This window comes from Mobula birostris, chromosome 12, assembly GCF_030028105.1.
Source record: "Mobula birostris isolate sMobBir1 chromosome 12, sMobBir1.hap1, whole genome shotgun sequence".
NCBI classification, from domain to species: Eukaryota; Metazoa; Chordata; class Chondrichthyes; order Myliobatiformes; family Myliobatidae; genus Mobula; species Mobula birostris.
The window spans coordinates 40,411,132-40,437,023 of NC_092381.1; the positions used below are offsets into that span (position 1 = coordinate 40,411,132).

The 25,892-nt window shown below is 37.9% G+C and overlaps 1 protein-coding gene across 2 annotated transcripts in view; it reads left to right on the forward strand.

Annotated features, from left to right (window-relative positions):
* Window positions 1-25,892, forward strand: part of LOC140206310 (ERI1 exoribonuclease 3-like) — a 359,410-nt gene that overhangs the window by 105,657 nt on the left and 227,861 nt on the right. For both annotated transcript variants that reach the window (XM_072274643.1, XM_072274644.1), the window contains exon 6: window positions 10,201-10,273. In XM_072274643.1, the coding sequence (XP_072130744.1) occupies window positions 10,201-10,273 (73 nt within the window). The remainder of the gene's footprint in view (window positions 1-10,200; window positions 10,274-25,892) is intronic.

The following is a 25,892-nucleotide window of genomic DNA, read 5'->3' on the forward strand; positions in this document are numbered from 1 at the left end:
AGACACACTCACAACACGCTGGAGGAACTCAGCAGGTTGGGCAGCATGCGTGGAAAAGAACAGTCAACATTTCGGGCCGGAACCCTTCGTCAGGACTGAAGAGGGAGGGGGTAGGGGCCCTGTAAAGAAGGTGGGGGGAGGGTGAGAAGGAGAAGGCTGGTGGGTTCCAGGTGAAAAACCAGTAAGGGGAAAGATAAAGGGATGGGGGAGGGGAAGCAGGGAGGGGATGGATAGGCAGGAAAGATGAAGAAGGAATAGGGGAAAGCACAATGGGTAGTAGAAGGAGGCAGAGCCATGAGGGAGGTGATAGGCAGCTGGGGGAGGGGCAGAGTGAAACTGGGATGAGGGAACTGAGGGGGAGGGAATTACTGGAAGTTGGAGAATTCAGTGTTCATTTGCTTAGACGCCGGCATCTGCAGATTATTTTGTGTAAACAATAAAGACCCAGGCTGTTCAGGAGCTGAACATAAATTGAAAATGGTTGAAATTCTTAGCAGGTCACTTTGCCTAGCATTTTCTGCTTTTGTTTTAGAGTTCCAGCATTTGTAGTTAGGAAGCTGGATATCCATTTGAAGTTGATGCTCTGACTAGTTGGCCAGCTACCAAATCAATAACTCGCCCAATTTTAGAAGCATCTGTCTGAACTCCACTTCTCACCCTTTCTCCTCATTTTGTCTGGTGATTTGTATGTGCTCAGTAATTATATTGAACTATTCTTTGGTTAACTAATTTGCACCAATAAGCTAAAAAGTTTGAGATTTTTTGCAACCTCATGGAATAGGTTAGTAGAGAGCCTCCTGGTAATATAAGTAAGCTCAATGAACAAGTGGCTATATGAGGTGCAGTCCATGTTCCTGCATTCTTATAGCCACAACTGTAGTCAATCATGTACCTTTGCTCATTGCGGCCAAAAGGTTCAAAGGAGCATCTAAACCAGCCTGATGCATTTTGGAAACAGGTCCTGTGGACTGATGAAGTTAAAATAGAACTTTTTGGCTGCAATGAGCGAAGGAATGTTTGGAGAAAAGAGAGTGCAGAATTTCATGAAAAGAACCCCTCGCCAACTGTTAAGCACGGGGGTGGATCGATCGTGCTTTGAGCTTGTGTTGCAGCCAGTGGCACGGGGAACATTTACTGGTAGAGGGGAGAATGAATTCAATTAAATACCAGCAAATTCTGGAAGCAAACATGACACCATCTGTAAAAGAGCCAGAGATGAAAAGAGGATGGCTTCTACAACATGATAATGAACCTAAACACACCTCAAAATCCACATGGACTACCTCAAGAGGCGCAAGCTGAAGGTTTTGCCATGGCCCTCACGGTCCCCCGACCTAAACATCATTGAAAATCTGTGGATAGACCTCAAAAGAGCAGTACATGCAAAATAGCCCAAAAATCTCACAGAACTAGAAGCCTTTTGCAAGGAAGAATGGGCGAAAATCCCCCAAACATGAATTGAAAGACTCATAGCTGGCTACAAAAAGTGTTTACAAGCCGTGATACTTGCCAAAGGGGGTGTTACTAAGTACTGCCATGCAGGGTGCCCAAATTTTTGCTTCGGGCCTTTTTCTTTTTTATTATTTTGAAACTGTAAAAGATAGAAATAAAAATGTTTTCTTGCTTAAAATATTAAAGAAACGTGCTATCTTTAACTTTGTGCCTTTTGGAAATCAATTCATTTTTTTACTCACTTAGCTATTCACAGTAACAGAAATTTTGACCAGGAGTGCCTAAACTTTTGCATGCCACTGTAACATCCAAATCAGCCTGAAGAAATGCAAACACAAGGAAATCTGCAGATGCTGGAAATTTAAGCAACACACACAAAAATGCTGGTGAACGCAGCAGGCCAGGCAGCATCTACAGGAAGAGGCACAGTGGATGTTTCAGGCTGAGACCCTTCGTCAGGACTAACTGAGAGAAGAGATAGTAAGAGATTTGAAAGGGGGAGGGGGAGATCCGAAATGATAGGAGAAGACAGGAGGGGGAGGGATGGAGCTGAGAGCTGGAAAGTTGATTGGCAAAATGGATACAAGGCTGGAAAAGGGAGAGGATCATGGGACGGGAGGCCTAGGGAGAAAGAAAGTGGGAGGGGAGTGCCAGAGGAAGATGGAGAGTAGGCAAGGAGTTATAGTGAGAGGGACAGAGGGAGAAAAAAGAGAGACGGGGGGGGGGGGGGAGAGACAGATAAATAAATAAATAAATTAGGGATGGGTATGAAGGGGAGGAGGGGCATTAACGGAAGTTAGAAAGTCAGTGTTCATACCATCAGGTTGGAGGCTACCCAGACGGAATATAAGGTGTTGTTCCTCCAATCTGAGTGTGGCTTCATCTTGACAGTAGTGGAGGCCGTGGATAGACATATCAGAATGGGAATAGGACATGGAATTAAAATGTGTGGCCACTGGGAGATCCTGCTTTCTCTAGCGGACAGAGCGTAGGTGTTCAGCAAAGCGGTCTCCCAGTCTGCGTCGGGTCTTGCCAATATATAGAAGGTCGCACCGGGAGCACCGGACGCAGTATATCACCCCAGCCGACTCACAGGTGAAGTGTTGCCTCACCTGGAAGGACTGTCTGGGGCCCTGAATGGTGGTGAGGGAGGAAGTGTAAGGGCATGTGTAGCACTTGTTCTGCTTACAAGGATAAGTGCCGGGAGGGAGATCGGTGGGAAGGGATGGGGGGGGGGGGGGATGAATGGAGAATGGAGTCGCATAGGGAGCGACCCCTGCGGAAAGCAGAAAGAGGGGAGGAGGGAAAGATGTGCTTGGTGGTGGGATCCCGTTGGAGATGGTGGAAGTTACGGAGAATTATTTGTTGGACCCGGAGGCTGGTGGGGTGGTAGGTGAGGACAAGGGGATCCCTATTCCTAGTGGGCTGGCGGGAGGATGGGGTGAGAGCAGATGTGTGAGAAATGGGAGAGATGCGTTTGAGAGCAGAGTTGATGGTGGAGGAAGGGAAGCCCCTTTCTTTAAAAAAGGAAGACATCTCCTTCGTCCTGGAATGAAAAGCCTCATCCTGAGAGCAGTTGCGGCGGAGATGGAGGAATTGCGAGAAGGGTGCATTTTTGCAAGAGACAGGGTGGGAAGAGGAATAGTCCAGGTAGCTGTGAGAGTCCGTAGGCTTATAGTAGACATCAGTAGATAAGCTGTCTCCAGAGACAGAGACAGAAAGATCAAGAAGGGGGAGGGAGGTGTCGGAAATGGACCAGGTAAACTTGAGGGCAGGGTGAAAGTTGGAGGCAAAGTTAATGAAGTCAACGAGCTCAGCATGCGTGCAGGAAGCAGCGCCAATGCAGTCGTCAATGTAGTGAAGGAAAAGTGGGGGACAGATTTGTATAGGCTTGGAACATGGATTGTTCCACAAAGCTAACAGAAACACAGGCATAGCTGGGACCCATACAGGTGCCCATGGCTACACCTTTAGTTTGAGGGAGGTGGGAGGAGCCAAAGGAGAAATTATTAAGAGTAAGGACTAATTCCGCTAGATGGAATTAATATTATGTTTAAGACAATTTGTAATTTATACTTCATATTCCATGTAACTTCAGAGTTTGCATGAGAAGTCCATTGGACATTCTGCAGTAACCATACCTGATGTTTCTGCTGTTTATCTTGTAAAGTTACTGCGACACAACAAAAGAAAATTTAAAAATGGGTGATTTGGGAATTCTTTCTTAAGGGAGCTAGATACGCAAATTACTTGAACTGACAATTTTAATTTTTAAAATCATGGAATATATGGTATTTGGTTATATATCCAGATACATGACAATGAGGAGGAACTTTGAAGAGCACTGTATATGGATTGAACAGAAGATTAGATTTAGCTGAGGACAAAAACACTTGCAGAATCAAAGGATATATTGGCCATGTTATGTGATGTTAACTACAATGAATTTAAAAGATTGTACTTACTAGAAGGAAGTGAGTATATCTCTAAAATTTAGGAACATGCTGGAGATACTAATGCATTTTCAGCAATGAATGGGTCAAGGAGTTATAATGAGTATTAATTACACAAAGTAAATTTATATTAGAATATACTGTATGTTTGGTACTAGAACAAAAGATCACTAGAGTTTTAATAAAGACGGGGCTAACAGATGTTTGTATCAGATAAAGAATAATTCAGAATAATTACCAGATTGTATCTAAGCAATTTTTTTCAACATACAAATTCAGGTTACTTTTTACAATGCGCTGTACAGTATGTAATTCTGGGGCAGTTGGATGGTACTGGAAGGATGCTCTTGTGATTCATGTATTATGATTATACCGGACAATTAACAATGTTGAAATAATTGTTATAAGCTTATTCTGTCATAATTACCTGTTAATGTCTGAGGAATTACATTAACATACAGTGATGAGCAGAGGAAATTACAGAGTGTTTTGACAGCACTGTGCAGCACTGAAAGAGACCAATCGGCCCATTGTTCTTGTGCCAGTAAAAGAATTAATTATCTTTTACCTTGTCTAGTTGCCATGTATATATTTCCTTTTATTGTATTCAATGTCAATTTCAATTTCAATTTCAGGTAGTGCACTCCCATGTTAAAATTCCTTCATATTTCTTTCTTCATAACTGTTGGCTTTTGTGTTAATTAGCTTTAATCAGTAGTAACCAATCTTGTTGGCACAGAAAACATTTTGTCCTTTTTTATTCTGTTAAATGTCTGCATGCTTTTAAGCACCACTATAAAATCTGCCTTCCATCATTTCTATCTCAAACCCAAAAAACAACCCTAGTAAGGTCAGCTCTGGCTTCTTTTGTCTCTGTAAGTAACTGAATTCTTTCATTCCTTGTGACGTTGTAATAAATCCCATCAACAATCCCTCCATGGCTTTGACATTCTCATAAATGTGACCTGCCTAGAACTGACCACGGTATTCTGGCTTCGTCGTAATATTCTAGATTAAATACTGTGTCAAGACTCATCTGTTCTTTTGGTAGATGCAAAACAAAAACCCATTTTTTCAATTTAGAGAAGAGCACTGTTCTGTTTAAGTTAATTTCTCAGCTACCGTTACTTAAATAAGTGATCTGATCACTATTGCTTTGCTGTTTGTGGAGTCTTACTGTAAAAATAGATTACTAGATTTTTTGAATCAGTCTAATTGCTGTAATTCAATGCATGCATTGTGACATTCTGGAGTAAAATGGACTGTTTAAATGTCCTGCAACTTCAAAGATTTTCATTAGATCAAATAATTCCACCAATTTCCTCTGCTAGTTATCAGTTTGCTTTGTCCTTTTGTTCATGTTTTCTTGATGCCTGCCTCTCTTCAGAAGTAATCATGTTTCTGAGTTTAATACCACTCATGAACTTTGTGGTATATATGGTAGTGTAGCTTAGGTCATCCAGTGAGGGGCACTAAAGTATGCCTGTTCTGTTTAGTAAATAGCTCATCCTTGCTGCTTTTTGTTCTGTCGCAATTGATGTAACCGTAATGACTTTTATTTTAATTCTGGGCATTTAAATTCTGTTAACAGACCTCACTAGGGTCTTACTTTGTCAAGCACTTTTTGAATATACAGATACATACCATCAACCACTTTCCTTTCACAAACTCTCTTCCATTTACTTTTATCAGGGTACGGGGTTTCATTTATTAATTAGCACTTGGAAATATATGTAGTAATGTTGTGTTTATTAAAATGGATGGCATATATTGTTGGAGGAGAGATGGAGGAGATATGTTGGAGGATAAATGATTGGGAACAGAGAATACGAGAAATCTTTTACTCAAGGGGGTTATGAGGCAATGGAATCTACTACTGTAGTCGGTCAGTGAACTGGAGATGATTTCAGTGATAAGTTACATATGTGGTTAATATAAAATAGGATAAAGTAGGGTACATGGGATTATGGCTACTATTTGTATCCCTAGTGAATATTAATCACAGAATAATCTTGTCTCAGTATTGTAATGTCTGAATGTTGTGTTTGCGTAAATTGGATTTCAGTATCTCACTCTTGGAGCTAAGGAAGGTGGGTGGGATAGTGGGGGGAGTTGAAGTGACAGTGGTACTTGAATTTTACCAGTTCAAATTGAATTAATATAATGCCTTTCAAGGCATCAACATACTCTATAAGTATTTGTTTCGTTACATATGTGATATAACAAATGAGCCTGCTATTTTTTTCTAACAACAAATCTCACAAAAATAAATGCATTAATAACTAAATAACCTTAATGGGTGTAAAATAAAATAAAATGCAGACACTAGGAATTTTAAATAAATGTGAAATGTGACAGAACCCCAAAAGCTATTCAAAAGAGGATATGATGGAGCAGTATAACTGTTGTGGAGCAATGCCACAGTAACTAGGTCGTTCACTATTATCTTGTTGTTGTTTGCTGGATAAATATTAGCCAGGATACCAAGGAAGAACTCCTAGTTACTTTTCAAATGGTGCCTTAGAACCTTTACCATCAGCATGAAAGATTCCTATTTAGGTGACAATTTTGACAGTGCCAAGCTCCCTCTATTATTCAGGAGTTGCAGTCAACTCCTGAGAATGCCATGAGTGCTCTTCTCCTTCACTTGATCATTAAAAATGGCACTGGGCTCCCAGTCAATAGGCTTGAGGTAGAGAAAGCACAGTGTACCATTTCTCTGTGTCTTTCCATCCGTCTTTTCCCCGTGAGTTCTTCTTACTTTCAGAGCAGGTGGATGGCTTTCGTGCTTACATTGAATTTCTTTCTTTATCGTCCCTTATCTCCCTCTCTTTCCTTTATCTCTGTCCTGTCCCTTGTTCCTTGCTTCCTCTACAATTTCTTTCCACTATTCTCCTCTTTCCCCTCTTATCATCACTGGAATTCTTCTTGCCCCTTTGATCATAGGAAAGCAACTTACGGAAGTGATGTAATGTGACAAATTATTTGTCATCAGAGGGGAGGTGTCTTTTGTATCTTTGCCTGTAAATTAACCCAGGCTATCAAAACAACAAGGCAAACCAAAAGGTAAGGTGTTCAATGGACATGATAAGGTAGCATGCAGGACGAGGCCTTTTTTTGCATTCTTGTCACTTGACACTGCAATCACATTAAATGGCATTACCCTCATTTAGGAAGCTCTGACATTGATTTTTATGGCACTGTAGGAATCATTGTGACGTTATGCTGAAGCTTTGTTTTGAGCATCAGATTCTTTGATATTTACTCTCAGTATTTTGTATTAGTAAAATGCATGCTATAGGACTTTTTGCACCTCAGCAGCTTTGTTTGTACTTTACATGGTTTTGTATGACCTCAGTTTGGATGGTGCTCGTGAAGCAGTGGGGCGATGGGTAAATAGCCCCGCTGCCTCGGGAGAGACGAAGGCTACGGGAGTAAACCCAGATAGAGAACTTGGAGTGGAGCCCCTAAGGTGGCTGGATTTCATTGACATCCTTTTGGCAACTCCTGCAACCAGCTGGTGCCAAATGTATAGCTTCGCTTTCCTTTGAACTACACTGGTGAGACCGAGGGGTGGACCTTGATGACTAGGCATCCCAGGATATCTCTACCTTCTGCCAAGGCTTGTGCCCTGGAGAGTTCACTCCAGCGCCACTATCATTTGTCGTTCAAGACAGCCAGATGTCACCATCATCATCTTGGTCAGTTTGCATGATATCCATAATGCAGTTCTTTACCTGCGGGAAACTTCATGGTCAACATCTCAAGGGCTGCTAATGAGTCTGTGTATCATTTCCTCTGCCTTCCCTTGAGTATAGTATCCTATGTAAACACTTCAGGAAAGGAAGCCACGTTGCTTTCAATGGTTCATTTTCTTTGTAGTCTTGGCAGTGACACTCATCTTCGAACTTTATAAAAATTGTACTATTCCAAACAAATTAGATTAGTTTAGCTTTATTTGTCATTTACATTGAAACAGTGAAATGTGTCATTTGTGTCAATGCTGTGCTGGGGGCAGCCCACAAGTAAGCCATGCTTTCAGTGCGAACATAGCATGCCTCAACTTACTAACAGTAACTGTGCATCTCTGGATTGTGGGAGATAACTGGTGCACCTGGAGGAAACCCGCACAGTGTTGGGGAGAATGTACATACTCCTACAGACAATGGCAGGAATTGAACCTCGATCTTACTGTAAAGCTTCATGCTAACCATGACACCACTCTGCAGTCATCTAACTAACTGTGCAAGATTCAGTCCAGATTTGGGTTTTTTTCGAAGGGAAACACAATGTATTATGCTTTACATATTTATATGCATGGTGTCCATCTGCAGCATGAGCACAGGATAACTCAGTGAGAAATACTCAATTGTTTTCAATTACAAAAAAATGTATAAAGTGGTTAGCCACCTTTGTTTGCCAAATTTAAATCAACTTTATAATCCACCCATTTTATGATTGGTTACTTCTTGCCTCTAGAATGTTTTAAAAAAAATGCAGCATTGCTGATAGTATGTTATCAAACTTGGTGCCAACCAAATTGAAAGGGAAGAAACTTATGTTTTTTTAAAAATATGTGCAAAATTATTTGATTAGCAATTAGTAAGCGGGCTTCTTTACAGCTTTGGGTGTTATCAGCTGCTTTGAATGGAGCAATTTTGTGCATGTAACTGAGATCGAACATAGAACATAGAGATTGGGAGAAAAAATATCTTTTCCTCTAAATGAATTCGCTATTCATAGCGCACTCTCAAGATAAATCCATACCTAATCCAAGCATAGAATTGAAATGGGCCAGATCACTTCCCATTCAGCACATTATCTAGACAATATTTGGATGTCCAAGCATAAAATACTAGCCAATTATTCATGTTTTTCATTTCTCAGCACACTGAATTTTGTCAGTCATCTTTCGTTCAGTTTCAGCTTCTTGTAAAACATCGTATTTCATATAATGAAGTGTTTTAATTTAGATTCAGTTGCAGCATGAATAACCAAATGAGGTGAGATACTACAAGTATTACAGATTGATCACATTTAATAAATGGTCTGTAGAAATCTGGATCTAAATATATTTTTATTGGCAAATCTTAAAAGTAAGGAGACACCGAGCTAATAGCTTTCATTGTAGAAGAAATTGTTTCATTTTAATGTTCCGTAGAACTTTAACAATGGGGGAATTTGTTCCATATATATATAAAATATATGTTGGCTGCTTGTGTGTTCCGACAATCTTGTCTTTCAAACCAAATAATCTAGACATGCTGTGTGTTTAAAATACCTTTGGTTCTACATCAGTTGGTAACATAAATACTGCACTGATGCAGTTAGAAAAACAACTCAAAAATACATTTGCTATCATCTATTTATCATAGCAAAACAGTATTTAAGATGGTTATTTGATACCTGGTTTTACGCGGTGAATATGAGTTGGTTCCGCATTTTAGAACATTTGAACTCCCTATTTGATGACTGCCTTGAACTTCTCTAAGAAATATTGATTTCCTTGATGTAGTACAGGGAAAGTTCAATTGCTGAATACACAGATGTTACTGATTCAGAATTCAATTGCTGGTATACTGTCTAACAACAGCAGCAAGTTTATAATCTAAATTTACTTCAACTTTTACCAAACAGAATGAAATTCAGATTTGTTGAGTTTAATAGTAAGATTATATTTATTGCACATTTTATAAAACCCTGTAACAAATAAAATATATGACATCTATATATATAACTTAAATTTGTATCAACATATTTTGTGTCGCTCCAGATTTCCAACAGCTGCAATCTTTTTTGCATCTCTGTTTTAAACCTGTTATATTTAAAGTTCTAAAAATTACTGCAATTGTTCTATGTTTTAATGATTTTTAATACATGTCCATTGTTGAGCTGAAGGCTACAAAACTTTACAAAATGCTAAGTCTTAAGGTTCATTTAATTATTGTGCATGAGTCCCATAACTAGGTCTAAATTGTTGGAAAAATAGTTACTGTACGTAGGGATTTTTGAGGAGGTCTGCCTGTGAAGATATATGATAACATAAATATTCAATGTTGTTGAAGGACTTGGTGTTTAAGTCCTCAACATGGTTTATTGCAGAGAAGTGTGAGGTTTATCTCTGTTAAGATTATAAAACAGGAAGCAGTATTACCAATTTTCCATTCAGTGGATCTTTAGCTGTTTGGATGGTGGCTTGGTTGAAACTTATCTCCATAATCTAACCACTGTCATAAGAGCTTAATAAAAAGGCCTGTACTGTAATAGAATCAAACTCTTTCCTTTTTTCTCTTAGGCTGCCAGGACAATGCCAGTACTTGGGTCTGCCAGTCCCTGATTACTTCAAGAAGTGGATTAATCTCAAAAAGGTACTTTGAGTAGCAGACATCGTTTTCAAGGATGAGGTTTTAGAGATGCTTAATAGCCAATCCTATTTACATTGAAATGAGGAGCTGATGGCTCTAAGCCCGGCTTTATTCTGATATTGGGATCTTCTTTTTGTGTCACAGCTAAATAGGATATTATGTACAATCTGAACTCCGAAGTTTCTCTCATAGCTGTCTTGTAAGCATGTGTTGCCTTTGGGGTAATCAGGAAAAAATATTATGTCCTTACAATCACAGGGTTTAGGAATATTAAAATGTCTTGGTGCATATGCAGTGTTATTTTGATTGGTATTTTAACCTTTGACTAGCCTATAAAGAAATTCTCTCTTCAAGCCAATATTACATCGCTGAAATTTAATTCAGAAATCATACCAGATAATAGGAAGACAGATAATGTATGCATGAAGGATATTATATTTGGTCTAAATGCAGAGAGGCCAGGACTTTGTACTTGAATAATAGCCCAGAGTGACTTATAATCTTCTGGCGAGAAATACCTTACTGTCAGTGTAGAAAGGAGAGCTCTTAAATCAGGGAGGAATATAAAAAAAAATCTTGAAAGTAAGAGGACAAAGGCATAGGTCTTTCATTAACCCTTAAATTATCTACTTTTGCACTTTATTTTGTTAAGTTTTCCTCCAGAACTTGAATACTTTCTTTTTCTTCATCTATCATTTTACCCCAATTTTCAGTTTTGTTTCTAAGGACATGAAAAGACTGCAGCGCTTATAATACAATATCAACCATTTGACCTTTTACTTGACTCTGCTGCTTTTGCTTATAATGTACAACATTTTCATTTTGCATATTTAAAAAGGGAAGCAGTGGAGTCTTATCAAAATAACAAATTAGTAGTTCTTACATAGAATGATCAATATTATAATCTGATCTAAGTTCTTATTTGCTTTTTAAATTAATTCCTTCAGACTTTGTTATAAAAGGTTTACTAAATTATTATCGATGTATAGACTTACGTTGGTTCAGTTCAGAATTCTATACGGCTGAGTCTAGGAAACAAATCACCTGTATTCAATTAGAGAAACTAATTATTTTTACTTCATTTGGTAGTCCAAGTAGTCTTTTAGATGTATGCCCCATAATGCATACAGTAGCATTGTGATGATCACATAACTAGATTTCAAAACAAAAGGCATTGCTCAGATCACATTTGGAGTATTGTGAACAGTTTTAGGCCCTATATCTAAGAAAGGAGGTACTGCAGACGTCCCACCTCTCCCGGAAGTTCTGGGAGTCTCCCGCACATTAATAGTGGCTCCCTGATGCCTGCAAATTATATACAATATCCCGGAAATCAATTTTTTTATGAGCAAGAGAGAGCGTGAGAGACAGAGAGAGAGAGAGAGAGCGAGCGAGAGTGCCATGGGAGAGTGTTCCAAAAAAAGAAAATATAAAACTTACGTCACCCCAGATTACACTAAAGTGTACCCCTGCCTAATAGGGGTCAAAAATAATCACAGTGTCGATCACTGCACTGTTTGCAACAGTGACTTTTCTATTGCCCATGGTGGGTTAAGACTGTAAAAGACATGTTGGGTTGAGTTTAACAGGTGTCATTCGTTCATTAGCATAGCTAACATTATTTAAACTAGCTGGCCAGCTGCTAAGGAGCTACTCTATTGCAGACATCCCACCTCTCCCAGAAGTTCTGGGAGTCTCCCGCAAATTGATGGTGCTACCTCCCTGAAATGAGTTTTTGCAGGGTGGGATGTCTGGTACTGGCATTGGAGAGGGTCCAGAAGAGGTTTACAAAAATGAACCCAGGAATGAAAGGGTTAATGCAAAGTGAGGTTTGATGGCTTTAGCCCTGAACTCACTGGAGTTTAGCATAATGAAAGAGGATCTTATTGAAACCTGCAGAATGGGCACCACGGTAGCATAGTGGTTAGCATGACATTATTAGAGCCCGGGGTGTTCCAAGGTTTGGGGTTCAATTCTGGTGCCATTCTGTAAGGAGCCTCTGTATGGCCTCCCCATAGAATGCGAGGGTGGTTTCCTCCCACTGTCCAAAGAGGTACTGAATACAAACAAACAAATAAATAAATGTTGAAAGACCTAGATCTTTCCTGTAGTTGGGGAGTCTAGGATCAGTGGGCACAGTCTCAGACTAGAAGGGCATCCTGTTAGTACAGAGATGAGGAGGAATTTCTTCAGCTAGAGGGCGAATCTGTGGAGTTCATTGCCACAGACGGCGGTGGGGCCAAGTCATTGGGTATACTTAAGGTGACGTTGACAGGTTCTTGACCAGTAAAAGCATCAAAGGTTAGGGGTAGAAGGCAGAAGAATGGGGTTGAGAGGGACTCAGTGGACTGAAAGGCTTCATTCTGTTCCTGCATCTGATTCAAAAATATAATCTAATTCAAAAACGATTTGTTGATTTTTTAATTCATTTGTTCTACTTCTGAAATGTTTGCACAAAAATGAAGTTATTTGAAATGTTTAAATAAAGCAAAAATAATGCAGAATTCTTCAAGGAATAAAATAATTGCAGCTATAACTCTAGTTTTTCTGCACAGACTCACTGACCCAGTATCCTTTTAGTTCATGTACAGAACTGGGAAGAAGCTTGACAAGGTGATCTAGATGTTTGTCATTTTGAGAGATAATCAGCAACATTGGTACTTCTTTCTTCCCCAATACTATCACTGTAAAATATCTGGTCAAGGGAATCGACCTGCAGGATAGTAGAACTAATGGCACTAAAGAAATTGATAACATGCTGCGAGATATTTGTTTGCAACTCAGAAGCTTATTGAGAAGTATTATTTTCTGATCTGAAATTCCAGGTGGCAGTCTAGGATTCATGAAGGAGAGAAAAAGTCCTTTTAGGCTTTCCTTGAGCAAAAAATATTTCGTAAGCCGGTGCAAATTTAAAGTGAATTTCAGCTTTGCTAAACCTTCTAGTATTTCATGTCTTTGGTACTGCAATTGAAAGTAACTAGGTTAGTTCCTATTGTATCATGGAAGAGATTTTTTTGTTCACTTTAACATCTCCAACTATCTCTGTGCTGAAGATTTCATAGACTGGAATGCTTAAAAATTGGTAAAGAATAACTCCCATCTTGTACTTCTAAACAAAAATATTGTTATGTATTTAGTTGTATTTAACACATCTTGTTACTAAGTATCTGTGTTTTGTATTAGTAAGTGCCCCCTCCTTAACCCGTCAATGTTCGTCCTTTCTCATCAACCTTTCCTGAATATTGACTGGAGCTTGACTTTGTCGGAAAGGGTCAGCTGCTGCATAATAACGTTGAGATGAGGAAGGCACGGAGCAGAGTCCTAATTAACATACAGCCAAGGGAGATAAGAGGGAAGAGCTTATGTGTCACTTTGCAGATGGCAAGCATCTGTTCTGACTACACATTTGTAACGGTGAGATCCAGGAATTGCTTAGGCAAGGGCTAGGATTTGTCAATAGCCTGATGTTCCTTGCATACACAGCTAGCTCGCCTGAAAGAACACAATATAAATCCCAAGTTAATCACTTACAGCTTGTTTTCGTGTATAATGCTGATCAAAGTGTTGTAGTTCATGTTTATTTTTAAAATGACTTCACATTAAAAATTGCATGGCAATCATGTAGAACAGCATTTTTATTCATACAATGTGAATAAGTATAATTATCTAACCACATCAGATTATAGAGATCTTATCCCCACACTCCCTCTCTCATTTTCTCACTTGTTCTTGCTTTCCTTTTGTCATTCTAGCTTTCCCTCTCCGTCTACCTACTAGTCAATGTGGATTTAATCCATCATGATGAAATCATTAATATTCACTCAATAGTGTTTTCTTGAGAAGAAATATTATTGAAGATGAATTTGATTAACAATGGTGGATCAAAAGAGCCCAAACATAAATAAGGGAGGAACAAAGGATGAAAAGTTTGTGAATTGTGAAAGCAGTGATATGGATGGTGTCATAGGTCCAGAGGAGATTGCCAGTTTGGAGAATAATGAGAGTTTTTCCATTTTAAGACATTGAAAATTTGAAACACAAGAGATTCTGCAGATGTTGGAAATCCAGAGCAACAGACACAAAATGCTGGAGGAACTCAGAAGGTTAGGCAGCATCTTTAGAAGTGAATAAACAGTCAACATTTCGGGCCAAGACCCTTCTTCAGAACCTGGTCTGAAATGTTGACCATTCATTTTCATCGATGCTTCCTGACCTGCTGAATTCCTCCAGCATTTTGAAAATGATCCCTTTCTAAGTTGGCACGGGTAGGAGAGATAGATTAGTGGTACCTGATGGAGATATCAGTAACATATTAAATATTGTAAAATTTTAAGGATAATAAAAGATTGGAAATCTAACAAGATACCATATAATATAATATAAAGATGATATAAAGGTGACTGTGTAGGCTTCATTTTTAAGTAACAGATTATATGACAAATCTACCAAACATTTGTCTCCTATCATCATTGTCATTGTTTTTGTTAGACTAAATATTGGACTGAGTTTAGTAGATCAGAGATGATTGTATGTGTTCTTATATTCTGACTATTGGCTGAAAACTGCTTCTGTCCCTTTTACTGAATGGAGTAGTATTTTCCTTCAGTATTTGTTTTAGAATACAAGAAGTTTGTTGTTCATTAATGCAATCACTTATATAAAAATATATGACTAGTACTAAGGATGTATTTTTTTAAGGAAAAGAAAATACATTTGTCTGTTACTCTCGTTAAATGAATAAAAGGTGAGGAGTAAAAAGGGTGTTGGAATCTTACACCTCTGATGAAAATGTGGACCGGAACTCTTGAGTTTTTACCCAGAATTGCTACACAACTTCTCATCCCATTTTCATTTGAAAGAATACATGTACAAAAACAACTTTAGACATTTGTTCTTGTTCTATGCTCAGTGGAGTGTGTTAAAGTGCTGAACAGTTTAATGTTAGTGGCCTTCCTACAGGTAAATTTGAGGAAGGACATTCTTGCTATTGAGGAAGTGCAGCGCAGGTTCACAAGGTTAATTCCCGGGATGGCGGGACTGTCATATGTTGAAAGATTGGAGCGACTGGGCTTGTATACGCTGGAATTTAGAAAGATGAGAGGGGATCTGATTGAAACATATAAGATTATTAAGGGATTGGACATGTTGAAGGCAGGAAGCATGTTCCCGCTGATGGGTGAGTCCAGTACCAGAGGCCACAGTTTAAGAACAAGGGCTAGGCCATTTAGAACAGAGTTGAGGAAAACCTTTTTCACCCAGAGAGTGGTGGATCTGTGGAATGCTCTGCCCCAGAAGGCAGTGGAGGCCAAGTCTCTGGATGTTTTCAAGAAAGAGATGGATAGAGCTCCTAAAGATAGCGGAATCATAGGTTATGGGGATAAGGCAAGAACTGGATACTGATAGTGGATGATCAGCCATGATCACAGTGAATGGCGGTGCTGGTTCGAAGGGCCGAATGGCCTACTACTGAACCTATTGTCTATTGTCTAAATAACCTGATTGACTTTAAATGGCCACCTACTGCCTCTTCAGCAGGTGTTTAAGGTGATTTTCATGTAAAATCTAAAATTTGCTCAAATTACAATATTATTAATTATTTCTCTCAATGCAAAGATTTTTACCCATTTGAATATAACTATTATCTAGAGTTTTGTTCTATGCTAACTCTCAGCATGGGAGAAAATATTTTTCACACTTAGCATTCAGCACTGACAACAAGTATCTTCCCATCATGGGACAGCAACACCTTATATTTTATGCACTATTTTTGGCATTATAATACATCATGGAACATTCACTGAAGAGAGGTTGTCTTTGAGAAGTATTATTTGCCACATAGGAACAAAAGTGTATTTCTGGAGATTTTAAAGAAGATCATACCGGAGGGAGATTGGGAAAAAATATCAGGAAAATGAATCAGGACAGTTGGAGGTTGTAGCATCGATGGTGAATTGTTGCAATTGTGTTAATTCCAATCTTAAAATAAATCACTGTCAAAGCACCATTATTTCATTTGTATTTCCCATATCATTTAGTCTTCCTTTTTCTGAAAGTTATCTTTTTTTTGTTATTGACTCCTGAGACTGCAAGCCAATTTCAATCAAAGACACAGACATTTTTCCCCACCATTGATGAAATGATCATTTGACATTCGTTGTTTCACCCTACATATTCCTAGAACAATTTTTCATAACCATTCCATGATACAACGTTCTAGCCTGCATCTTTTAATTTTAATTTACTTACCAGTATTTCAATATGCATCATTAAAAGTGGCTGGACACCGTATTTTTAAACCCCTTCAGAATAATGAGGATCATTTTGGGGATATTCTCTCATCACCCTTAGTAATTGAATGTAACAATGTCGTTCATCAGATTTTCCCAACACTGTGTTATCAACAGTAATGGAGTGCTTTTGCTACTGACCACTAGCTTGAATTTGAACTTGAATGACATCTTTTTAATGATGTATAAGAATTGAAAGGTGTGCAATCTGGAGCTGAATTGTGATTACATACTTTATAATTCCAGTGGATAACATTAGTTTTCTAATTTTTAATATTAAAATTAATGGTTTGATGTCAAAATAATCTACTTATCTTCTTCACTAATAGTGTGATTGATATGAATTGTTAAGATTTAGAACACTTTTATATCATAGCTAATATATCAAAGAGTGCTACATATAATAGCAGTATGTAAACAAAATAAATAATATAACAACCTGATATCTAAGGAGTCAAGTGGACGTACCCATGATAAAATTCTATAATCTAATAATTGAAGTCTGAGCTATTTTAAAAACTATTCTCTATAAATAGCTGTTGCAAAGATGCACAAGGTGATATGCTGGAGTAGGTTGACTTCAAGTTGAGTTAAAGGACTCTGCAATTATCTGCTGCTTTAGTTTTTTTGTCCTATAGCCATAACAGATTTATTTTATAAAAGGTTATTAAACGGTTCATAACAGGGGTAAGTGGTGAGTCAAAATAAAAGGTACAGAATTTTACAACTACGGCTCTTCAGATGAAGACCTGTTCAAATTCTAAAGACGTTCTGTATTTTGGCAGCTATTGAATCTTTCATGGTTTACCAGGACATTAGTAGAAGTCACAAGGCCCTTTGCTGTGCTGAGTTTAAACAATTGCTTTTGTCTTAAATGTGGCTTTTAGCTATCTTGTCTAGCTATGGCAATTAGTGGAATTACTGCAATGGTAGTTAGATATAGTTTGAAAAAAATGTAAATATTTGAAAGTAAATCTTTTATTGTTTTAAAGTCATAGAGTCAGGGCACAGAAACAGGCCATTCAGCCTATCTAGTATATGCCGAACTATTATTCTACCTAGTCCCATTGACCTGCAGGAATAGACCTTCCACACTCCTTCCATGCAGGTTACCCAAATTTCTGTTAAATATTGAAATCAAACCACAGCCACCGCTCCACTGGCTGCTCATTCCACGCTCTCACCACCCTCTGAGTGAAGATGTTCCCCTTCATGTTCCCCTTAAACATTTCATCCATGATCCTTAACCCAGGATTTCTAGTTCCCTCATATCCCAGTCCTCCAGGGAATAAAGTTCTAACCTATTCAACCTTTCCCTATAACTCAGGTCCTTAAGTCCCAGCAACATCCTTGTAATGTAAGGAAGATCTTAACGAGGTGTATAAAATCCTGAATGGATAGGTGTAAGGTGAGAGGGGAGAGATTTGAAAAGGACCTAAGGGTCAACTCTTCAGCCAGAGTGATAAGTATATGAAATGAGTTCAGGCAGGTACAATAACAATGCTTAAAAGGCATTTGGACTGGTACATGGATAGGAAAACTTTAGAGGGATGTGAGCCAAACACAGGCAAATGGGGCTTCCTTTGATCAGCATCGTAGTCTGCATGAATGAGTTGGGCTGAAGGGCCTATGACTTTATGGCTCTATTCAAGAGCTAGCAACCTGCTCAGATATGCTGACTCTTACCCACCTGGGTGAAATTTGTATGGTCTGGACTTCTTGCCCAGAGCCTGTTTGCTCCATGGCCTTTCCAATTAACTAGGAGTTGGTTTCCCTTCAAAGGACCACACAAGAAAGAGTATACCACAAAAGTAGGTAAGCTGTGAGTTCAGGAGGTTTTCTGGTCAGTGGGATATCATGTCCAATTGATATCTTGAAAGTATGAAGAATATAGATTTATAAATTGCATCATTCTGATCCTAACTTCCCTAGCTACAGATTCTCAAATTCAGATTTTAAAGTTAAAAACTAGCATTAGTAATGATGACCTCAAAACTACTAGATTGTGGCTGAAAGCCTTTTTGGCTCATTAGTTTCCTGCAGGGGGAGGAGTTAGGTTTGGCCAGTGTGCTACTATACTCCAGATCCACCAATGATCCTCACTGAAATAGCCTAGCAAACCACTTTGTTCAAGGAAAATTAAGAGCTAGAAACGCAGCAGCATGATCCTCAAAAGTAATGAATAGTACATTGCAAATGTTACGTCAACAGTTAGGAAATGAAGGAGGACGAAATGAAGAAACTGCAGTTATGCCTGCCAGCTGTATTGGAAATCACCGTGATCTATCATTAGGGATAGAATAAATTTAGTACTTGAATAATATTTTGGCCAAAGAAAGTTCGCATGGATATCTGATGCCTATATCATATTTGATTTATCTAGCTGATATTTAAGGTGGTTAGTTGCGCAGAGTAACAGAGCGTAGGAATTTAAAGGAAGTAATTGCTGAATTTTCATGCACACACATTTAGCAAAATAAGTGCTTTGGTGATAGCTATATCCTTTAAGTTGATAATCGGATGTGAGCTAGGAACCAGAATAACGAAGAAAGGTTCACTCCTTGACTAGCAAAATACGACAAATAGTTTTTGTCAGATCTAGAGCTTCTTAGAAGTTGCTGTTAGCCGCAATCGCTGAACTTGCCCGTACTCCCTTTTTTGAGTAACAGTCAATATTCTCCAGTCCTCTGGCACCATCCACCCTTCTACCCCTGTCCAATGATCATTGGAAGATTATCATCAAATCTCTTGCAGTTTCCTTTTGTACTTCCCTCAGAACTCTATCTTGTCCTGGTGACATCCTGATTTATATTTTGCCAAGTTTTTCAAATAGGTCTGTGCTATCTATTTTTAATGTATCCAAAATTCCAGCTATCCTGTTCTTCACTATTACTTTGGAAACATCTTTTTGCCTGGTGAAAACAGATGCAAAATATTTATTTAGTACCTGAGGAATGGCATGAACGTCCACCTGCAGGTTTGCAGTTTGCAATTACTTTTAGGCTAGATTCTTCCTCCCTCATTCCTAGAGTTAACCTAATTTCATGATGATCATCATCTCCAAAATGTTGCTCTGCTGAAACTTGAGGCACTTGACCCAAGTCATTGACCACAATCAGACCCAGGTTACTCTTCAGACAATTATCCTGGATACATTTTAGAAATGTTTCCTCCTATCATTATTATATTGGGATAACTAAGTCCTTCATCAGAACTACTTTGTACTGTTTCCACCTCTCAGTAATTTCTGTGCATATTTCCTCCTCCTGCTGTATATTTCTGCCACTTCCCATTTCCTGCCCCTTCTTTGTACATTCTGGTTATCAAATGCTTTACACTATTTTCAGCTTAACTTTTCTTTCCTTCAATTGTACTCTTGGGTTTCCACCCTGTGCTAAACTATCTTAAAACCTCCTCAATAGCACGGACAAATTCTGTACTGGTAGCACATTGGTACTAGTAATAATCCAGAGATTTCTACTTTTTTGAGGCCCTGTTTTTAACCTCTTCTAGCATCCTAAATTCTTCCTACAGGACCTTTTTGCTCTTACTCATGTCTTAATAAGATTTTACCTATTATGACCAGGGAACTCAGTTGAGGATAAGGTAGTGCAAATGATTGGTGTCTAATCGCATCAATGTTTCTGACATCAGTGGTACACGAAATATCATTTTTATACCATGTTTCAGGTTACTTGTTTGGATTATCATCTGCTAACACAATGATGTACCGGACTAACTATGGATATTTCTGAAACAAATAATGGTTTATACTATTTTACTAATAGGTAATTATAATGACATGTTAGACAAATGTTACAATGATTTGTTGTAATTTTCTTTATTGATTTATCCAGATATATCAAGTTGAAATCTACAAAAAACCAATCTCTTTCATGCTTTATTCAAGGACTTAAACAACTTTAGTCAAGGACATAAACAAACATGAAAAAAGCCCAGAATAATTACACCTTAAAGCATCCAAATGTTAACTTACTCCTATTTTAGCCTTAAATTATTCAACAACACTTCCTTATTTAAATTATTATGAATTGTGTTTCACTCCTTTGCTCTTTCTTTCACATCGTTTTCTTCTTTTGTCTCTTTTACCTATTTATCACAGTGTGAAGGTTGAAAGAGAGAATATTAATCTGTAAAAATGAAGGCTGGCTTAGTCATATGTATCCTATACTGAAAGGCTGTAATGATGGAAGGATTCGCTCCGTCAGTAAGGTTCGTGGGTTTGATAAATGTGTAGCGTTTGGTACTGACTCTCATATTCTCCTGAAAGCTGTGCTTTGATTGCTGGGGCATGGTGCTTTCAGATCTTACAGGAGACCAGCACCATTCTTCTCTGAACAAGAGCAAAAGTCAAGGGTAAATAAGGGACAAATTTGCCCTGTTTCATTTAAAGCACAGTCTCCTTTCAACTTATTAAAACAAAATCTTTTTATAAACTAAATTTGAAATAAACATTCTGTGGAACAAGCAAGCTCTTGTAACTCTACAAAAGTGAAAGGAAAAAGAAAATTGCATTAGAAGCGTTTCTGTTTGTGTTATGAGTGTGCATTAACTTTTTAAATCGCAGAGGCCATCTGGAAAACACCTGATAAATTTTGTATCTCATCAGTCTGATTGGCTGTGGGTCAACATAGCATTATTCTTGATTGATTGATTAGGCTTGTCAATTTCTTAATAGAGATTCAGTGCTTAACTGTGATTTTAAACATCCCTAAGGTGAAATTGAGGAAACATTTTAAAAATTATTTTCAAATAAATTTCATGGTTTGCCTTTTCTTTTTTGAATGCCTCACAGGAAAGCAAAATGTATAGTAAAACAATGCAAGTATGCAGTTTTTAACCAGAACAAAATGTTTTATGACGTAATTGAAACTGTTCTAAATTTTCTAATTTCTGTAGGAGGGAACAAGGTATGCATTCTATACCTATGATTGCTAACAAATTTCTTTATATGAAAATGGTTGTAATTTTATAGAACCTCAAATATGAATTCAAAGTTCAAAGTAAATTTATTATAAAAGTACATGTATCTCACCATATACAACCTTGAGATTCATACTCTTGCTAGCATTCACAGTAAATACAAGAAACACAATAGAATCAATAATAGACCACACCCAACAGATCAGACAAACCGCCACTGTGCAAAAGACAATGAACTGTGCAAAAGGTGAAAAGAAAGAAAAGAAGGCAATAAATATCAAGAACATGAGATGAAGAGTGCTTGAAAGTGAATCTATAGGCTGTGGAAGCAGTTCAGTGATGGGGCGAGTGAAGTTGACTGAAGCTATCCCCACTGGTTCAGGAGCCTGATGGATGAGAGGTAATAACTGCTTCTGAACTTGGTGGTGCAGGACCTGAGGCTTCTCCTTCCCAATGGCAGAAGTGAGAAGAGAGCATGGCCTGGATGGTGCGAGTCCTTATTGATGGATCCTGCTTTCCTGCGACAGCTGACTGTGTAGGTATGCTCAGTGCTGGGGTTTGGGCCATATCTACTACTTTTTGTAGGTTTTTCCGTTCAACGGCATTGGTGTTCCCAAACCAGGCTGTGATGCATTCAGTCAGTATGTTCTGCACCACACAACTATAGAAGTTTATCAGAGTTTTAGATCACATGCTGAATCTTTGCAAATTTATAAGAAAGTAGATATGCTAACATGCTTTCTTCGTAATGGCACTTACATGCTGACACCAGGACAGATCCTTTGAAATGATAACACTGAGGAACTTAAAGTTACTGACCCTCTCCACCTTTCGTCCGGTTTCCTTACCCTGAAGCCAATAATCAGCTCCTTGGTCTTGCTGATATTGATTGAGAGGTGGTTGTTGTGCAATCACCCAGGCAGATCTTCAGTCTCCCTCCTATATGTTAATTCATCACCACCTTTGATTTAGGAAATGAGTGGTGTTGTCAGCACACTTAAATATGGCGTTGGAGCTGTGTTTAACCACACGGTCATAAGTATAAAGTAGGTAGAGTAGGGAGCTAAGCACACAGTCTTGTGCACCTGTGCTGATGGAGATTGTGGAAGAGGTGTTGTTGCCAGTCTGAACTGACTGGAGTCTGGAGGTGAGGAAATTGAGGGTCCACTTGAACATGGAGATATTAAGGCCTAGGTGTTCAAGCTTATTGTTGAGTTCTGAGTGGATGATAGTGAATGCCAAGCTAAAGTCAATGAAGAGCATCATGATGTATGTACCTTTGCTGTCTAGATGTTCCTGGGTTGACTGAGGAGCCAATGAAATGGCACCTGCTGTTGACCTGTTGTGCCAGTAGGCAAATTGAAGCCAATCCAAGTTGCTTCTCAGGCAGGAGTTGATATGTTTCATCACCAATCTTTCAAAGCACCCCGTCACTGTGGATGTAAGTGCTATTGGATGATAGTCATTGAAGTAGCCTTCCACATTTTACTTAGGCACTGGTATAAATGAAGCATGCTTGAAGCAGGTGAGTACCTCAGACTACCAATGCAAGAGGTTAAAGATATTGGTGAACACTTCAGCCAGTCCTCCAATTGCCCTTCATTCATTGAATCTGACACTGTATGCACCAAGAATATTAAATGCAGCAAGGAACGTCTGTTTTTCTGACCATTTTAATTGTATTTTTTGTTGATTTACAAAAATACCCCCATGGATTCTACTTTGTAGTTTCAGTGCCTTTTAATAGGTTTTAATTGCTAAGTATTTGTTAAATCACAAATTGAGAAATTTGCCCTATTGCAGATGCTTAAACATAAACTGCCTAAATTACAAAAATGATTGTTGAATGAGCTGAAATCTAAATTCTTGGATTGATAGAAGAAATGGACTAGTGTGACTTTGACGTTTCCAGGGCCCCAAAGGATTATGATGATTTATGCTCATTTAGGCTTTTTAAAACATATTTTTCCCTGATCTGTTAGAGATAATTGAGCACAACTTGACATCTTCAAATTGGGTGAAACACTGGATACATTTTCAAGTTTGATTTTTGGATTACACCTACAGAGGACATTAAATGAATGAGCTTGTAGGAATGGATATATTTTTCAATAATTACCATAGAACCTGAAGTCACAGTGGATACAGTAAATATTTTTCATAACATTAGCAATTTATGTGATTCCTTGCCTAAGGATTTTTTTTATATAGGAATCACGTGAAAAACACCAACTTCTCATAAAGCCCCTTATGTCCAATGGACTGCAATTCAGATTAATTAGATTTTCTGAGAAAAATTAACAGGCATAACGGTTTGCTAAATCTTTAAATTTTGAAATACCTGGTTTGACATTTTACATTTAAACAACATGTTTTGAGCATTTGATGATAGGAACAGAAATTTACAAACCGTTTGTATTAAGTTTCACAGGCAATTTTTCATTTAGGAAGGTTAAACTATAAATGTTCATGTTTTAAGTTCCCAAGGTACTTCATAACAACAATATATATGACACTTAGAAACATGTTAGTGCAAATATTCAGATGCTTGGTCAATGGTTGGTATTAATGGAAGAATGAGGTGGAGAAGTTTAAGGGATGTAATTTCAGAGCTTGAGGTCTTGACAGGTCAAGCCATGCTGGCCAGCTGCAAAGCAATTAAATTTGTAAGCAAGCAAGGAAGTAAGATTCAAGCAAGGCAATGTTGTAAAGCAGAGGAGATTAGTGAGGGGCATATGCACTAGAGTTTTGGCTGATCTCAAGTTCATGCAGGGTAGAATGAGGAATATTGATTTCAATTTTTAAAATGTATTCATTATTTATTGTGGCATAGACATCTATCTGTCACTTTGACTTTGACATTATTGTAATAAAGACTCTGTGAAGTTTTGTATAAGCCAACTTGTACTTCTATAGTGTTCATGAAGAAAGCTCTTTGTCTTTTTTTCGGTTATGTATTTGTATCATGCAAATATATGCCGTTCAATAATCATGCAATTATTCTTTAATATGGAAAAGATGGAACATGATTGTAACTTGGCTTATTGGAGAAAAAAATCTTAGCATTCTAAACCCCGTGTTTATCTATTATGATAATGCTATTGCATGATTACTGCAATATGGAAAAAGTGAGTGATATGATTATCATAGGCTTAATATTGTATGATATATCATCATATCATTATATTTTGACAGTCCTAATTGAAAAACACTTATTGTAGCCTGAGGCCAGATTTCATTCAAACGAAAGCACCTCCAGGGAGTGTAGCTAACTAAAAAGCAGCATCTTTAAAAGAAATTTCAAGGAAAATAAAACCTCTTCTGTTTCACACAACACTCTGATATTTGCTTAAAAGATACCATTTTATTATTTGAAAAGCTCCTTACCATCTGATTTTTTAAAAATATTTTATTCATTTAAAATTTATGTCCTAAAAATTTCTTAAGAACGACTGAGCTGGTTTACATCAGATTAGTTCTGTAAAATAACAATAGCAGAGTGATGTAAAACAGTTGCTAATTCCTTAGCACCATTCATCCTGTCTATGGACTCACTTTCAAGGACTCGACAGCTCATGTTCTCAAGATTATTTATTTCTTATTTATTATTATTTGTACATTTTGTAATTGCACGATTTGTCTTATGCACATTTGTTGTTTGTCCTTGTGCGTAGTTTTTCATTGATTGTATTGTTTCTCTGTATCTATTGCGAATGCCTGAAAAAAATGAATCTCAGGGTAGTATATGGTGACATATACATACTTTGATAATAAATTTACTTTTGAACTTCTTAAATTTTTGTAATCTGTTCATTACCTGTAATGCTTTATGATCATAGCGCAGGCAACTGCCTTGTTTTAAGGTCAACAGCGTAACAGATCACATGCAGGAAAATTCATGAGATCAGATTAGAAATAATTTTCATGATGATTTTCTCTTTTTCCTTGTGGGAAAGTGACATTGTACCATTGTGTCTTCTCTGCACAATGATTGGTGAGTGTAGAATTATAGCCATAAACTTCTATCTCACTATTCCTTGGATCAGAAGTAGGCTGCCCAATTATTCTCAATTTAAGGTGCATCCAACAACAATGATCTACTTCAAAGATGCACTGAGAATGAAACAGATAGTTGGGGTGAACAGTATGAATGGAAAGTACTCTCAATGCAGAATTTTGTTCTTTCATGCATTGCTGGGCTCAGTTCTGTGTCTGACCATTTTTCTTTTTGTGTAAATAGTTGGTTTCATATTCATATGAGAAAAGAGTAACAGATGTGTGAATACGAACAATAGCTTGTCCTGGTCTAATCACTGATGTCACAGCTAAGAAAGCTCACCAATACCTCTACTTCCTCAGGACGCTAAAGAAATTCAGCATGTACCCATCAA